This window comes from Anopheles cruzii, chromosome 2 (genome assembly GCF_943734635.1).
Source record: "Anopheles cruzii chromosome 2, idAnoCruzAS_RS32_06, whole genome shotgun sequence".
In the NCBI taxonomy this organism is placed as follows: Eukaryota; Metazoa; Arthropoda; class Insecta; order Diptera; family Culicidae; genus Anopheles; species Anopheles cruzii.
In genome coordinates this window covers 40,207,256-40,221,816 of record NC_069144.1, presented here as the reverse complement: position 1 = coordinate 40,221,816, position 14,561 = coordinate 40,207,256, and the positions used below count along the sequence as shown (strand labels likewise).

The window sequence follows — 14,561 nt, the reverse complement described above, 5'->3', positions numbered from 1 at the left end:
AACTGCTGCTTTCGTACCAGCCTATCGTTAGGTAATAATTTATGATGCTTCTAGTTGGGAAGCCTATTTTTGATTAAATTTTCTATCTTCCTAATCCGTCCTTTGTCCATCAATGAATCACCCAACGCCATTATACTGGAACCCGCCCCACTGATAGCTGCCGCTGCGGCAGCCATTTGCTGAGATTGGTGGCTGCTGCCGGTTGCTCCATCACTAGCCGATGGCACATAACTTCCATTTTCTCCGGAACCGGATCCAGCCGAGTTGTGGGATTGCTGATGCTGTGGGCAGGCCCGCTTGTAGCCTTCCACCAGTTGTTGCTGCTCAATTTTACGCACATTTTTCATTTCTAATACCTTATGAAACTCTACCACGTTGCTTTCGGGCAGTAGCTTCAGATACTGCTCAATGTAGAGTGGGGCCGGGTGCACCGGTTGCATGACCACTTTTATGATCATCTCAGCTTTGGCCATGCCTTTGACGACCACTTTCTGGTAGCTGGCCGGTGGTTTGCGTTGCACTTGTGAGCCAATCGAAGGCAAATCCATCAGCACGGTCTTGAGACTGTGCGTATCGAGCAGGAGCTGCTCGCAACCCAGAATGTTGCCGCCACTGGCCGCCGTACCAGGCGCTGCCCCTGCACTTGGACCGTCAGAAATGCTGGAACTAGATGCGCTTGCCGTAAGTGTGGAGGAAGTTGTTGCCCCGGATGTTCCGGAAGAGGTTGGCCGCAATCGATAAAGAGTGTTGATGTACTTCGGGATGAACGAGTTGACAAATTTGTGACAAAACTGCGTATAATACTTTCGACTGTTGGCCAAATTATCTCGTATCACCGGGACGGTCTGTCGGAGATTAGTGACGATCTGGTTGACGAAACCACTCTGGTCACCGACGTTGCTGATACTGTGCCACGCAATTTTGGTCATCAACAGCAACGATTGCTCACAACCTGCGTCAAGGTCTTGTACCAGTAGTTGAATGCAGTTGGAAATGATCCGGTGGTAGACGTCCTTCTCATCGGCCAGATCCACCTTTGCGTGGTAGCTACTGTCAATCTTTTCCTTCAACTTGTCCTCCAGTTGTTGGACCGTTTCGAGACAATACTCTGCGGTAGCGAGGATGTAGCAAATTTTGCGCAAATCGTCCACTGAAAACCTAGCCAACAAAAAAGGGGTCTGATACCATCGATCCGTGAACGACTGAACATTGCCTTCCGGCGTACCTTGGAGCTTCGCCTTCCTTCAGAAAGTTGTGTATCACCTGCCCGGCAGCCGTGGATAAGTTTTGAAAATCCTTCGTAAGCAGCGACATGCTTGAGCTGATCGACGAAGTGGTCGTGTTCGGTTGTTGTGGCTTTGGGATACGCGCCTCCAGCACCTTGTTGGCATACTCGCGAAGATATTTTTTAAAAATCAACACCAAATCGTACATTGGCTTTTCGTTGCTGAGCTGCATACACTGCACCATGCACTTCTTGTAGAACACAAATAAATCAGCACAGCTGCAGAATGAAGAAAACATGGTTGATCATTTGATGTGCTAGGGTCCTGCGTTACCTGCTTCCTGCTGCTACTTACTTCGGAATCACACCCGGATTGATCTCCTTCGGTACCACCATCTGTTGGTTTTGCTGAGCAAACTGCTCTATTAGTGCTGCAAGCTCACGATCAATACTGTCGGTGTAGATATCGAGATACGCTTTGAAGCAGCTACCGATAAGATTATTAAACGAGTTTCGCTCTTTTCGCACCTCCTCGCTGGTGGCTTCTACCAATGTTGTGCCGTTGAAGCGCTTGTCAAGCAGTTGCTCAAAGTTTGCCGTTTTCTGGATTGCGAACAACAGCAGCTTCACGTCGATCTCCGTACGCCGGCGTGCCATTATCTTCGTTAGCTCATCGCGCGTGATGGTGCAAAACTCAACGGTAATCCGCTCAGACAGCTCCCAGTCGGATGGGAAGACTGTGCCAAATTTCTCCTCAAATTCCAACAAATGACGCTTAACCCAGGCGTACCGCTTGTCGATCTTGTCCAGCCAGGCAATGTCTTGGTTTTCGTGAAACAGCTGTACGTACTCCTGTAGCTGCAAGTCTAAGCGATAAGAGAAGAATATATTCAACAAATGGTCCTAGTTGGGTTCGCGCTTGCGTTTCAACACCTACTTATGTACCACTTAAGGATGTTCTTTTTTACGGGCTTGTCCAGCACCGAGGCTACCTGGCACGCATCCTTGAGCTGCGTAATCGTCATGCGATTGGTGCTGTTGTGACTCGTTGGGGAAAAGTAGTGTTTCACGTCGTCCGTAATCTGGGTCGCGAGCTCGGACTGGATTTGTTGAACTTGCGCTGACAGTGTCTGTATCTGCGAAATCTCCGAGTACTGCTGAAAGTGTTGGTTTACCTCCATGATGGCCTGCAGCGGGTTTAACACTTCGCCGTATTGACGCCGTTCCGAGAGCTGTTTCAGGTTTTCCACACCACCCACAAGCATGTGCAGATGGTTGAGCGTAGTGATAGCATACGTGAGATTATTTTTGGCCGAATCCAGTTGTTTGATGTCGCGTGTAATTTCTTTAACCGCGTCTTCCGTCTTCTCGGCTCGGTTCTTAATGTCGGTGATGAGCGCGAAGAGCTGCGTGAGCGATTGCTGCGCCTCCCGCAGCGCCACACGACCATTCTCGCCCGTGTTCACCTGACCCCGCACGACACTGCGAATATTGTCGTCGATTAAGCTAATATCGCATTCCATCTTTGCAATGACCTCATCAATGTTAGACAACGATTGCTCGTTCGGGAAAAGTTGGTTGATGTAATCGGTTGGGTTGAAATCGGGCTGGTCCAGCGGATCGGAGCTCTTAAGCACATGTTCGATTGCGAGCTGCACATCGTCCGACAGAACGATTTCGTTTATGTGGTCCGTTTGTTTCGTTTCATTTTCCGTTTCGTCACCCGCGCTCATTTTCGCTTGAAACGTGATAAAATATGCTACAACTGCAACACTGTTTTGTCTTGAAAGAAAATGCTACACGTAAGATCAAAACACAACATATTGCAAGTGCAGGTGACAATTGGTTTCATCCCAAGGTAGGTGCAAGCAAAGAGCGAGCCTTTCTTCTAACGATCTTCTTCGGGCACTACGGGATCTACTGTCAAAGAATCGACGAATAGATAGGAAGAGAAGAAGAAGAGGAATGTTTTGAACCATTTCTATCTGGTGCCGGTCAGCCGGTGCCAAAAAGGAGCTTCACAATGCTTCAGCGACTACTTCAGCACCATCGGTTTACAGTACGATATGTGAAAATATGGATACACTGCGCCACAACTGCAAGGAATTTCGTTACAAAACGAGGTACTTTTGTTTGTTGTTTTGTAAATAGTAACACAATTCCGCCGAAAAACAAATGTATAACGTGTATTGACTTTCGCTCAGATATTGCACCGGCATATAAACCATCTCTAGTTGAAGCAAAAACTCATTCTAACGACTCTCTCTCGAGGATACAGTACAACAATGGTAACCACGAACTGACCGCCGGCAAACGTTACAGTATTCTTCTACCACCGCCGAACGTGACCGGTGAGCTACATTTGGGACATGCTCTTACCTGCGCCATACAAGATGCTCTGATCCGCTACGCAAGAAACAATGGCAAAACACCGCTATGGATACCCGGCATGGATCACGCCGGGATCGCAACGCAGGTTGTGGTCGAAAAGCGTATACGAAAAAACCTTAATGTGTCCCGACACGAGCTAGGAAGGGAACGCTTTCTGGAAGAAGTTTTACGGTGGAAAAAAGAAAAAGAATGCAGCATTCGAAGTGCCCTCCACCAGCTGGGATGTTCCATGGACTGGCACAGGGAGTACTTTACCATGGACGAACAGCAGTCGGTCGCGGTGAAGGAAGCTTTTGTGCGACTCTTCGAAAGTGGCTTGGTGTATCGCGACAAATCGTTGGTGAACTGGTCATGTAGTCTAGAATCGGCCATTTCGGACGTTGAAGTCGAAAGCTTGCAACTCGACGGTCCCACTGCGCTGGCTGTGCCAGGATACGACAAAAGTGTTACGTTTGGGCAACTGGTGGACATAGCGTACCGGGTGCAAGGATCTACCGAGGAAATCGTTGTCTCTACTACACGCCCAGAGACTTTTCTCGGTGACGTCGCGGTCGCCGTACACCCGGAGGATGGACGGTACTCGCATTTGCGTAACAAAAGTACCTTCCTCTGGCATCCGGTGCGCAAAGAGGATATTCCGCTCATCTTTGACGAGTCGGTCGATCGAGCTTTTGGAACAGGGGCAGTTAAGATAACGCCTGCCCACGATAGGTTCGACTTTGAAATAGCTCGCAAGCACCAATTAGCCACGGTCGAAGTCCTGACCGAACAGGGAATCATTCGGGAGCATTTCGAGCCCTTCTCCGGTTTGCCCCGATACGAAGCACGCGAACGGTTAATGGATTATCTTTCGAAGCTTTCGCTGCTGCGGGGCATAAGGCCGCACGCCATGGTATTGCCGGTTTGTTCACGATCAAAAGACGTGGTTGAGTTGTTACTACGGCCTCAGTGGTTCGTGCGGTGTCGAGAAATGGCACAACGGGCGGTGGCAGCCGTGCAGGAAGGAAAGCTTCAAATCATACCAAAGGTGTTCGAACGTGAATGGTTCCGATGGCTGGAGGATTGTCACGATTGGTGCATTTCCCGGCAACTTTGGTGGGGACATCGAATTCCTGCGTTTCGCGTGCAACACGCAGGTCGAACGCACTGGATTGCTGCTCGGTCGTTAGGTGAGGCACAAGAAAAATACGTCCGGCAAATGCAGCATCAAGCAGAAAACGTGAGCAACGAACCGATATCAGTGGAACAAGACACCGACGTACTAGATACGTGGTTTTCTTCCGCCCTACTACCGTTCTCTACGACTGGTTGGCCTCGCGCAAAGTCACCCAATAAGGAAGAATATCCTCTGGATCTGATGGAGACTGGACACGATATTTTGTTTTTCTGGGTGGCGCGTATGGTAATGCTCGGCCAAGAACTGACAGGAGAACTGCCGTTTCGCAAGGTGCTGCTGCATGGTATCATCTGCGACGAGCACGGACGGAAAATGTCCAAGAGTCTCGGTAACGTCATCAAACCGGAACACGTGATACATGGCATATCCCTGGAACGGTTGGAAGCGGAAACGGATGCCTCCTTCAGGCAGGGCATACTGTCGGAACCGGAACTGAAGAAATCGCTTGCCGGACAGCGGAAGATGTTCCCCAATGGCATTTCGGAGAGTGGCACCGATGCGTTGCGCTTTACTTTGTGTTCAGTGAACGTGAAGAACCATTTCATACACTTCAACGCACAGGAAGCGCATACCAATAAGCTATTTTTCAACAAAATCTGGCAAGCGACACGTTACACGCTCGGTTGCCTAGAACGTTTTCCTTTGGCAACCAAACAAACCCTTCAAGAAGCTAACCGTTTGTCCATGATGGATAGATGGATTTTAAGTCGTCTCGCAAGCACCATACAAGTTTCCAATGAAGCATTCGAAGCATACAATTTTCATCTAGCAACCGCGGCGCTGAAAACGTTTTTCTACACCAACCTCTGTGATGTCTATTTGGTGAGTTTTTCGTTTTTGCAACTACAATTGCTGGGTGAGAGCTTTTTGAAATCATGACAGTTAACAAAGTGATAATATATTTTTTTTATCCACGAAGGAAACGACTAAAATCAACATGAAAACCGAACACGCAGCTAAAGCCTCGGTGCAATGCGCTGTGCTTCATCATTGCCTTACGACCGGGTTATGCCACTTGGAACCGTTCGCTCCCTTCCTAGCAGCGGAGCTTCTCTCACATCTGGCCGTGGAAACCAAGACAGATGCATCGTACCAACCAAAGATCGATTCTGAGCTTGAAACGAACGTGGATCAGTTGTTACTCATTTGCCAGCACATACGACAATCGAAAAACGAACACACCATACCAATCGTACGGAAACATAATCCGGTAGCTCATATCTACGTCAAACGGAGCGGTCTTTATGATTTAGTGCACTCGCAACGAACGATAGTAAGTCAGCTAACGCATTGCAACAATGTTCTACTACACACCGAGCAGGCATCGTTCGATCGATTGCGGTTAAACTTCGCGGTGCAATCTTCCGTCAACCACGAGTGTACCGTTGGAGTGGTAGCCGATGGACTGAGTGTTTCGTCGAAGGATAACGGCGGAGCAGCAATGGCGGCTCACACCAAGAAAGTACAGAAATTGGAAGTTGAAATCGAAAAACTGTGCAAAACCATAAACAACGAAGGTTACCGGAAGTCGGCGAGCGAAGCGGTACAAAAAAGACACCAACAGCGGGTATGTTACTTGAAACCTTCAGATGTGGTTCCGTCTCTCAATTCTGCTGTTTAATTTTAGCTAAAAGAACTACAAAAACAGCAAGAAGAAATGATAAAAATGGCCCCACAAAGATAGTACATCGCGTAACGTATCGCCTCCCAGCCTAGTCAGACGTTTCTTTAGCAGAAATAAATACGGATACGTTCGTTCGCTTTTGCGATGATTATTGTTACAGAAAAGTGTTGGAATACATTGAAATGGGTACAAGCAAGGTTTCATCCGGTTCGCACATTTTATGCTTCGATTTCGCTGACGGATTTCTTATTCGATGGACCGTATTGAAGCACTAGCTGATTGAATTCAGTAAGTTTCTTGGTGTAGGTAGTCGCCAGCGCATTATTCTTGTGCTCTCGAAGCTGCGACAAGTAGCGGCCAAACTGAGCCTCGTCTTGCTTTCTAAGCTTCTGCTGTGACAGATTTAACAGATTGACAAGCGTGTCGTAATCATCCGGAGTACGAGTTACGCACTCGCGCAAAACCCGTTCCGCGTCTTCGTACTTTTGTTGGCCGATCGCACACACGGCTTGTCCATTCATCAGCAGCAAAGTGGGAGAAAACTTGTCGCACATATCTTGGAAGATGTAGTAAGCGTCCTGCAACTTTTCGCCACCCTGTGCAGAGATGGGAGAAAGGATGTCAGCTGAACGGCTAAGGATAAAACATAGTTGCTATGGCAATATTTACGATTTGAATGTTCAGCCAAGCTTGCGAGAGTTGTGTAAGGGTCGCGTCATCGTCCTTCTCCTGCATCGTCTGCAGGACTTGTTTCGCAAGATCGACGCGTGACATCTTCAGAAGACAGTGCATGTAGAGTGAGAGGCACTCTAAGTTGTTATTTTCCACCAGCAACCTACGACCAAGAGCCAGTAAAAGTGTAACTATGTTAAGCTTCTCGCGCGAGGCAGGATCTCACTTACTTTATGGCCGTTTCGTACAACTCTTCGTTGATGTATACGACAGCCGCAACAATGGTCCAAATCACATGCTCACTAGCCTCGCCCTGGACCTTCTCGTCGAAAAAAGCAACGATCTCGTTTTTACGGTGGCTTACGTGAAGATATTCAGCCAAATAGCGCACCGCCAATAACGGAGTTTCATTGTTTTGCTTGATCTCGTCCAGCACGATGCGGTATCTGGCCTGTGCTATATACGACCTATACATAAGGATATCCCTTTCTACGGATGGTTTCTGCAATTACATCAACCATCGATTGAACTTTAGTAACAGTGGCGATAAAACAAACAATGTAAAGTACCTGAATTTTGTAAAACTCGTTAAGGGCTCCGGAGTAGTCACCAGTGTAGAATAAGTTTTCCATGTCGATCAGTTCAGACCCCTCACCATTTGTGCGGCTCATTGTTGATTTGATTTCACACTATTTCCAGTCAATAAAAAACCCAACTGTGCTTGTAACTGGCACAATAAGCGCGTTAAAAGACGAAAAACGCGGTATATTTTATGGAAAAATTATGCACTAATGACGTGGAAAAGACTTAAAGTTTCAGTGTTTTGATGTGTCTAAAGAAAAGTCAAAACAGCGTTTGATCAATTGTCGGATTGTCGTCCGTCAGATACAATTTGTCAGACTTCAGTACAGTGTGTGTCTTAACCAATAAAACTTGATCCTTCGCTTTCGTCAAGTTCGTCCAGTTGTACGTCGCTGAAAGGTTGTAGGTTTCACTGAAACAATGAATCGCAAAATCAATTACAAATTTTAACTTAATATTTTAATCAAGTTCTATGCACTAGATCACCGGTTGCTCGTCGAAACGGTTGCAACCGGTTCGGCAGTTTTTGGCTCATTGTCATCGCACACGGACGCATACACACACACCCACGTAACTTTCAATCCGATCGTCGGCTGTCAAACGAGAAATGTGAAAAATCAAATTGCGTGTGTTTTGGATTCCAATCTCCAGAAAGCTCGAATAACACAGGCCGCGCCGCAAGTCGCTCATCTCAACCGGCAGTTCTGCGTCGTGCGTCGTCCTTTTGTCCCGGTCCTGTCGCAGCTCGGGTGCCCGCTACAGGATGGAACCCTTCACCTGTTTCATGGTAAGTAAGCATGGTGGAAACGGTTCCGGTACGGTTGGTGCGTAATTTTTACCTCGTAAAAGATGGGCTGTTTAGAGCGTTTGAAGTGATGTGTTAAGCCAATTGCGGCTGGTGAAGGATGGTACTTTGCATGTACTGTTGAATGTTCAGCCTCCAACGCGATCCCGTAGCCTGCTGCCTGGTGTTTTGAGAGTGAAAATCGTGAAAAAAGTGAAGCAAAAACGAAGCGACAATCTCGCATTATCACAGCAGTTGTTCTAACCTCAATCCACAACAATGCTCCTATAAACAATGAGTTGCACTGCGAGGGAGATTTTGGACAATCATTGCAACCGGTGGCGGGTTTGGGACGTTGAATTGTGTTCTTTGCTTTACATGGGCTTTGTTCATTTGTTTTTACCCCTCAAAAAGGACGTCGAAAACTCCCGCTCCTACATCGACGAGCTGTACTCGGAAGAGTACTACAAGTGCCAAGAAGCGATCGTCTGTCTTAAGAATGCGGTTATCGGATCGAACAAGAAAAAGGGTTCAATCATCTCGCAAGGAATTGTGCCCCGATTGATTGCGATACTGCGGGATGGCGACAAGCCTTTGCAGCTTCGCATCGATGCCGGCATAGTTCTCGGATCGTTAGCCAAGGGCACCGTGTCTCAGGTACACTCGCTCATTCGCTACGATACCGTCGACGTGCTGCTGGCCATCATCGTCGACGGTAGCACCGACAAGCGGTTGATGGAAACATGTCTCAGTGCGCTCCAAACGATAGTCCAATATCCGTTCGCGCCGCTCGAACTGATCCACTCTAACATTAGTCACCTTCGACGCTTGATTCGTGAGTAGTTCTTTCCGTCGATCTCGGTTGCACGGTGTTTAACCGATTTCGTTTTGTTTCCCCTCTTCAGAGATTGCTTCGCCATCCACCAGCATCCCGTGCCAGACGTACGTCGTGAACATCTTCGTTCCTCTGTGTCTTTCCTCGCAGCAACAGAAGAATCTGTGCCAGGCCGATGTGATACCGTTTCTGGCGCGGCTTATGACTTCCGACAATACGACCCTGCAAGTACCTGCGCTTAAGTGTTTGGCGGCAATGTGCTTCACCAACAAGTCCGTCTCGAATATCGTCCACGCGACCTACCACGGCGACCGTTCGATACTGGACATCCTAACCGTGTTATTGTCACGTACGCGCGACGTACAAGTGCAGCTGTCTGCCAGCCGGTGTCTTACGTACTTGCACCGGTCTGGCTCGCTACCGGCCGACGACTATCGGATCGTGTACAAAACGCTGCCCTGTTTGGCGCGCCTCTGTTCGGACGAGTTTCAGGAGGATACCCGCGCGACTGCTGCCGAAACACTCGCGTACCTGGCCGAGATCGATTCCGAGCTTCAGCGACTGGCCGCAATCAGCAATCATCTCGTCAGCTCATTGGCAAATCTGGTGAAGTGTCCTTCGGTACTGTCGCGCCAGGGTGCATTCCGGTGTTTTGCCTCGCTCGCGGCGAACGATGAAGAGATTCGAAAGCGTATCATCGAAATGGACGGACTCATGGAAGAGGTGCTATGTGGGCTGAAAGACTGCTGTCCGGAAGTATGTTTGGCCGGGGATGAGTAAAAGAAGCGTATTCTTAGGATGTTTTCTGTTTTCCGCTATTTTAAGGTTCGATTATCAGCGGTGCGTTGTCTTCATTCGCTCTCACGATCGGTACAATTGCTAAGGACAACGTTTCAGGTAATTCCATTCCGTGTTGCGCATGAAACAATTACTTTGAACGCGTGTGGTATGTTTTACGTGAACAGGATCACTCCGTCTGGCGTCCGCTGATGGATCTGCTGTCTGGCGATCCTTCGCTCGAGCTTCAAACCGTAGTGACATCAACCATCTGCAATCTGCTGCTGGAATTCTCACCTGCCAAGGAACCAATGCTCGAATCGGGAGCAGTCGAAATGCTGTGCGAACTTACAAACCACGTCGATCCAGCGCTGAGGCTGAATGGTAGCTGGGCGTTAATGAACATGGCCTTTCAGGTTCGCAACGTTTGCCAAGTATTATTGTGGCTTCTTTTCGCTCCATTAACTCATGATTGTGTCGTGTGAACAGGCCGAACAGCATGTGAAAACGAAAATCATCAACACACTGGGGACGGATAGAATATTTCAATTACTAGGTGATCGGGATGAGCGAGTCATCATGAAAACGTTGGGACTGCTGCGTAACTTGCTGAGCAATACGCTCCATATCGAAACAATCATGTCGGAACACTCAACCGAAGTGCTTAGGGCGGTAAGAAGTCTTGTGACATAGTGGCTGACCATGTTTTTTCTTAAATCGAATCCTTTTCTGTTCTCGTTATCGGCGACCGACAGGTGAGTCTTGTACTGGACGACCCGCACCCACCAGAGGTTAAAGAGCAAGCTTTAATTATAATAAGTAACATAACGGCGGGGGCACGCGACAAGGATTACGTACTGCAAGATGAGAAGATTGTCAAAAAGATCAGGGATTTTTTGGTAAGTCTATAATCTCGAATCGTTTTCGCTTTTGCTAATTGTTTTCATGGTTTCTGTTAAGGTCGCCAGCGACAATAAGCTACAGATGGGTGCCGTATTTGTCGTGCGGAATCTGCTGGAAAAAAGTGGCCGGCAGCAAGTCTTACGACAGTGGGGCTTCCTGGAAAATCTCGAACAACTGCTACACATGACTCCACGTGACTCACAGTTCTATGAGGAGTAAGTGTTGGGTTATCGTGCTGATCGGTGCTATTACTTTTAACACATTTTTACCTCTTGCTCTCTCCCACTCAAAACGTGCAGCATAAGACACGAAATTTTAAGGTTTGACTATTCAGAAGACCATTGAAAGTTTGTTACTGCTTGTTGTTGTTAGTTTTCGTCGTCTTCTGTTTATTTACCTGCATCTCCGTGATCCATGTCTGCTGCGGTCTGGTGTGGCCCGTCTATGCTATTACGATGTTCTCATTTATTTCGGGGTTATCGTAGTAGTCTTTTTTTAAGTTTCGACAAAAACAAATGATTTAACACGGCTTAGTCAATTTCCTTCGTAGCCTTTACGTTAATGTTTTTTTCCCCAACAAACCACCATTTAACCACAGTCGTGATAGTGCGCTGTAATCAATAGAAACAAAACGATTCCAATCTTTTGTGTTTGTGGCGGAGGGCTGTTATAGACGATGCACCGACAAAGCTTGTTGGTATACTATGTTCTTCGGAATGGAAATGTTCCCTTCGTCCTAAAACGGGGGGCAAAAAAGTTGGATCAATCATAAATGGTACGTAAAATTAGTTCCGTCATAAGAGAGCAAAACAAATGAAAAGGCTCATACCTCGAGCTGATATAAGAGATTTTGTGCTGATGCGAGAAAGAGGCGTCGACCAGTAAAGTTCGTTTGTTAAGTTTACTCTAATTTTATTAATTTATTTAAGATACTAAATTTAACGGATATCAAACAATGCAGTGAACCTACCTGAGCTCCAGCGCGTCCAGAACGGATAAAATATAAAAGTTAGAAAATTGTCAATCAGTTTCAAACACGGTTTTGGAAATGTTTTTGTTAAACGAGGCATAACCAACGGCTCACTGGAAGGAAAAGTTTTTTGTCGCTGAATGAACACCATTTCGTATCGTTTCTATGTTCGGTTGAGCCAAATCCGATAACGAAGAAGGGACTATCTTCGTAAACATACGACTCGACTGAAACGAAGAGATCGTTATTGATTTGGTTCTGTTGGGGTTGTAATGAACAACGGAACATAGTGTGGTTGTCGAAGGTGCAGCAAAACGCACCGACTGGTCGAAAGCGAATACGCATCGGAGACGAAGAATTACGATGAATCAAACTATCGCAATAAAAAAACACATAATATAAAGCTGCGAAGTATTTATGTATATTAACACCGAATAATGATTGCACAAGGAATACTGCGGTTTTTACAAGACAACACTGCATGTAGACATCTTATTTTATTGACGATCAACGTAATCGGTTAAAAGTGGTAGGTAATTCAATATAAGTAAGCATAAATACAATGACATTACGAAGCATTTTCTTACAATTAACATTAAAAAAAACCGGTAACAAAACATATCTTCTTGATTCTGCTCAAGCTGCCATACTGTTAATAGGTGCATCCGTTTTGGACGGAATAGCATCGGGGTTGGAAAGAGGATCCAATTCCGCGAACAGTTGATACCATCCACTGAGGTCTTTGCCCTTCTTGCCGCTGTCTTTTGTGCTCAACTTGTCCTTTGGTTTAGATCCCGAAGCCACCAAAGGCCCCCCATTCGTTGAAGCACTGGAAACGTTCGGGGCGACAACACTTGATTTGGAAAACCCCTGCAACAAACTGCTGAAGATGTCGGACGCTTTCTCCGGTCGATTGCTATCGGATGCCTCTTCCGGAAGTGTCTGAGACTGGCCGTTGGCATCCTGCGGCAGTGTGAATTCAAACTCGTTATCCACGAGGCTGCCGTTACTTAGTAACATCGAAGGCAAAAATGGCGCTGGAGCTGACATGAAATCAGAGAATTCATCGTCCAAATTAAGTCCCAGTAGGTCACAGTTGGCGTTTCCGCTTCCGATTTCAATGCTGTCCACAGCTTCCTTTCTATTTGTTTTTGCGCCAAGGCTCAGTTTTGGCAAACCGGATAGAAGAGCATCAATTTCTCCGTCAATGCTCGCGGAAAGCGTGTCTTGCACTGTGGGTGCCTGTTGCTTTGCAGCCACTGGTTCCAGCTCATCTTTATACTCGTCCTGAAAAAAGGTGCCGATCACCAGTAAACATTAGCACAAGGGAAACCGGTTGAACATAGGTGAACGGATAAGTAGTACCTTGAAAAATAACATTTGGTCATCGTCCGCCGGCTCGCCGGGCGGTTCACTTTGCTGTAGTGTCGTATCGACATCGTTGTCTTTATCTTCCTCGTTGGGGTTCGCCTGGGTGAGTTCTTTCAATATAGAAAACCGATAATGCGGATCTTTTGCGAGGCTCTTTAGCGTGTTCTTGTAAGTTTCGTCCGTTTTCTTGGAGAACTGAAGGATAGCATTTTGGTAGCCTACGAGCGCGTGAGAGAACATGTTGCACCTTGCAGCCGCTAAGAGGTCAATCTGAACCGATTGGATTAGATTAATAAAACAATTTCAGTTCAAATCCCGCTTGTGGCTTACTTACTTTCTCGAGGCAGTCCAGGGTGTATTTATCAAACTTTGTTTTTGCCGCCTTTACGTGACGTTGCGCCTTTCGAAACTTTTCCAGACCCCTTCCAGTATCTGGATCCAGCTGTATGCTAACCGATTTCATCCAACTTAGGGCGGCCCTGTACTCCGTTCTCTCCCTCTCCATTTGCTGAATCGTATGGTGGGTGTCGGCAATGGCCCGTCCTTTGAATGTGTGCACATCATGATGCAGCCGTAGTAATGGCACACGTATAGCAATGCGTTGTTGGCCACAATAGGAAATTGCCTTTCCGGTGGTAGACATCATTTTACCGGTGGTGGGACTTTCTTTGCTGACCTCGCGCAAAAATTTTCCCAACGAGTTTTCCTCCTGCGCCAGTATGCACATTCGCTCTTGGTACTGGTCGCTACGAGGAGTCGTTCGAGGGTAATAAAGTAAAGTAATCAAGTGGTAAGGCAATAATACATACATAATACGGTACAGTTTGCTGTTGCTTTCTGCCAGCGAGCTGAAAAGTTCGATTTTGGTGTCCAACTCTCCATCGGACGCGACAATATTTTCGTCCTCTTTGGAGCCTGTATGAAAATGCCTGTATGAGTTCAAATGCAACTCACTCCCAACGAAAATACATACCAAGCTTTCTTTGGACAGCTTTTTTGGTCACCCAAAATTGGTGTTGCAATTCGGATTTTAACATTCTTAAACTACGTTATTGCGAAAACTTCAGGTTTTCTTCCACCGTATGCGAGTGCGAGTGACACGATTGTGTTATTTTCTTTACTGTCTCCGTTGGAATATCGATTTTTCTAACTTCTCCTCCAGGATTTTCCTTCCAAAACAAATGTCAGCGACCGTGCAACGTGTTTTCGAACGTTTTATTTCGCCAAGCGTGATTATGCGCACGTGCCGA

The 14,561-nt window shown here is 46.9% G+C and overlaps 5 protein-coding genes across 5 annotated transcripts; 2 read left to right on the top strand and 3 right to left on the bottom strand.

Moving 5' to 3' along the window:
• Positions 1-41: 41 nt before the first annotated feature.
• Positions 42-2,958, bottom strand: LOC128268488 (vacuolar protein sorting-associated protein 53 homolog). The gene is made up of 4 exons (XM_053005604.1): positions 2,163-2,958; positions 1,581-2,091; positions 1,226-1,504; positions 42-1,158 (listed from the first exon to the last, which is right to left on the bottom strand). The coding sequence occupies exons 1-4, from the start codon at positions 2,956-2,958 to the stop codon at positions 51-53; spliced, it is 2,694 nt and encodes an 897-aa protein (XP_052861564.1). The 3' UTR covers positions 42-50.
• Positions 2,959-3,301: 343 nt separating this feature from the next.
• On the top strand, positions 3,302-6,477 carry LOC128279063 (valine--tRNA ligase). Its single transcript, XM_053017784.1, has 4 exons — positions 3,302-3,356; positions 3,430-5,615; positions 5,713-6,360; positions 6,421-6,477. The coding sequence occupies exons 1-4, from the start codon at positions 3,302-3,304 to the stop codon at positions 6,475-6,477; spliced, it is 2,946 nt and encodes a 981-aa protein (XP_052873744.1).
• Positions 6,478-6,551: 74 nt separating this feature from the next.
• On the bottom strand, positions 6,552-7,895 carry LOC128268489 (coatomer subunit epsilon). Its single transcript, XM_053005605.1, has 4 exons — positions 7,659-7,895; positions 7,320-7,591; positions 7,087-7,252; positions 6,552-7,013 (listed from the first exon to the last, which is right to left on the bottom strand). The coding sequence occupies exons 1-4, from the start codon at positions 7,758-7,760 to the stop codon at positions 6,636-6,638; spliced, it is 918 nt and encodes a 305-aa protein (XP_052861565.1). The 5' UTR covers positions 7,761-7,895; the 3' UTR covers positions 6,552-6,635.
• A 457-nt stretch (positions 7,896-8,352) lies between these two features.
• On the top strand, positions 8,353-12,307 carry LOC128278282 (armadillo repeat-containing protein 8-like). The gene is made up of 9 exons (XM_053016972.1): positions 8,353-8,458; positions 8,870-9,290; positions 9,361-10,046; positions 10,116-10,187; positions 10,256-10,483; positions 10,557-10,739; positions 10,823-10,966; positions 11,028-11,185; positions 11,270-12,307. The coding sequence occupies exons 1-9, from the start codon at positions 8,435-8,437 to the stop codon at positions 11,313-11,315; spliced, it is 1,962 nt and encodes a 653-aa protein (XP_052872932.1). The 5' UTR covers positions 8,353-8,434; the 3' UTR covers positions 11,316-12,307.
• A 150-nt stretch (positions 12,308-12,457) lies between these two features.
• On the bottom strand, positions 12,458-14,421 carry LOC128267490 (islet cell autoantigen 1). The gene is made up of 5 exons (XM_053004333.1): positions 14,285-14,421; positions 14,121-14,226; positions 13,646-14,057; positions 13,306-13,581; positions 12,458-13,227 (listed from the first exon to the last, which is right to left on the bottom strand). Exons 1-5 carry the CDS (start codon positions 14,346-14,348, stop codon positions 12,577-12,579), a joined length of 1,509 nt encoding a protein of 502 aa, XP_052860293.1. The 5' UTR covers positions 14,349-14,421; the 3' UTR covers positions 12,458-12,576.
• Between the last annotated feature and the right edge of the window lie 140 nt (positions 14,422-14,561).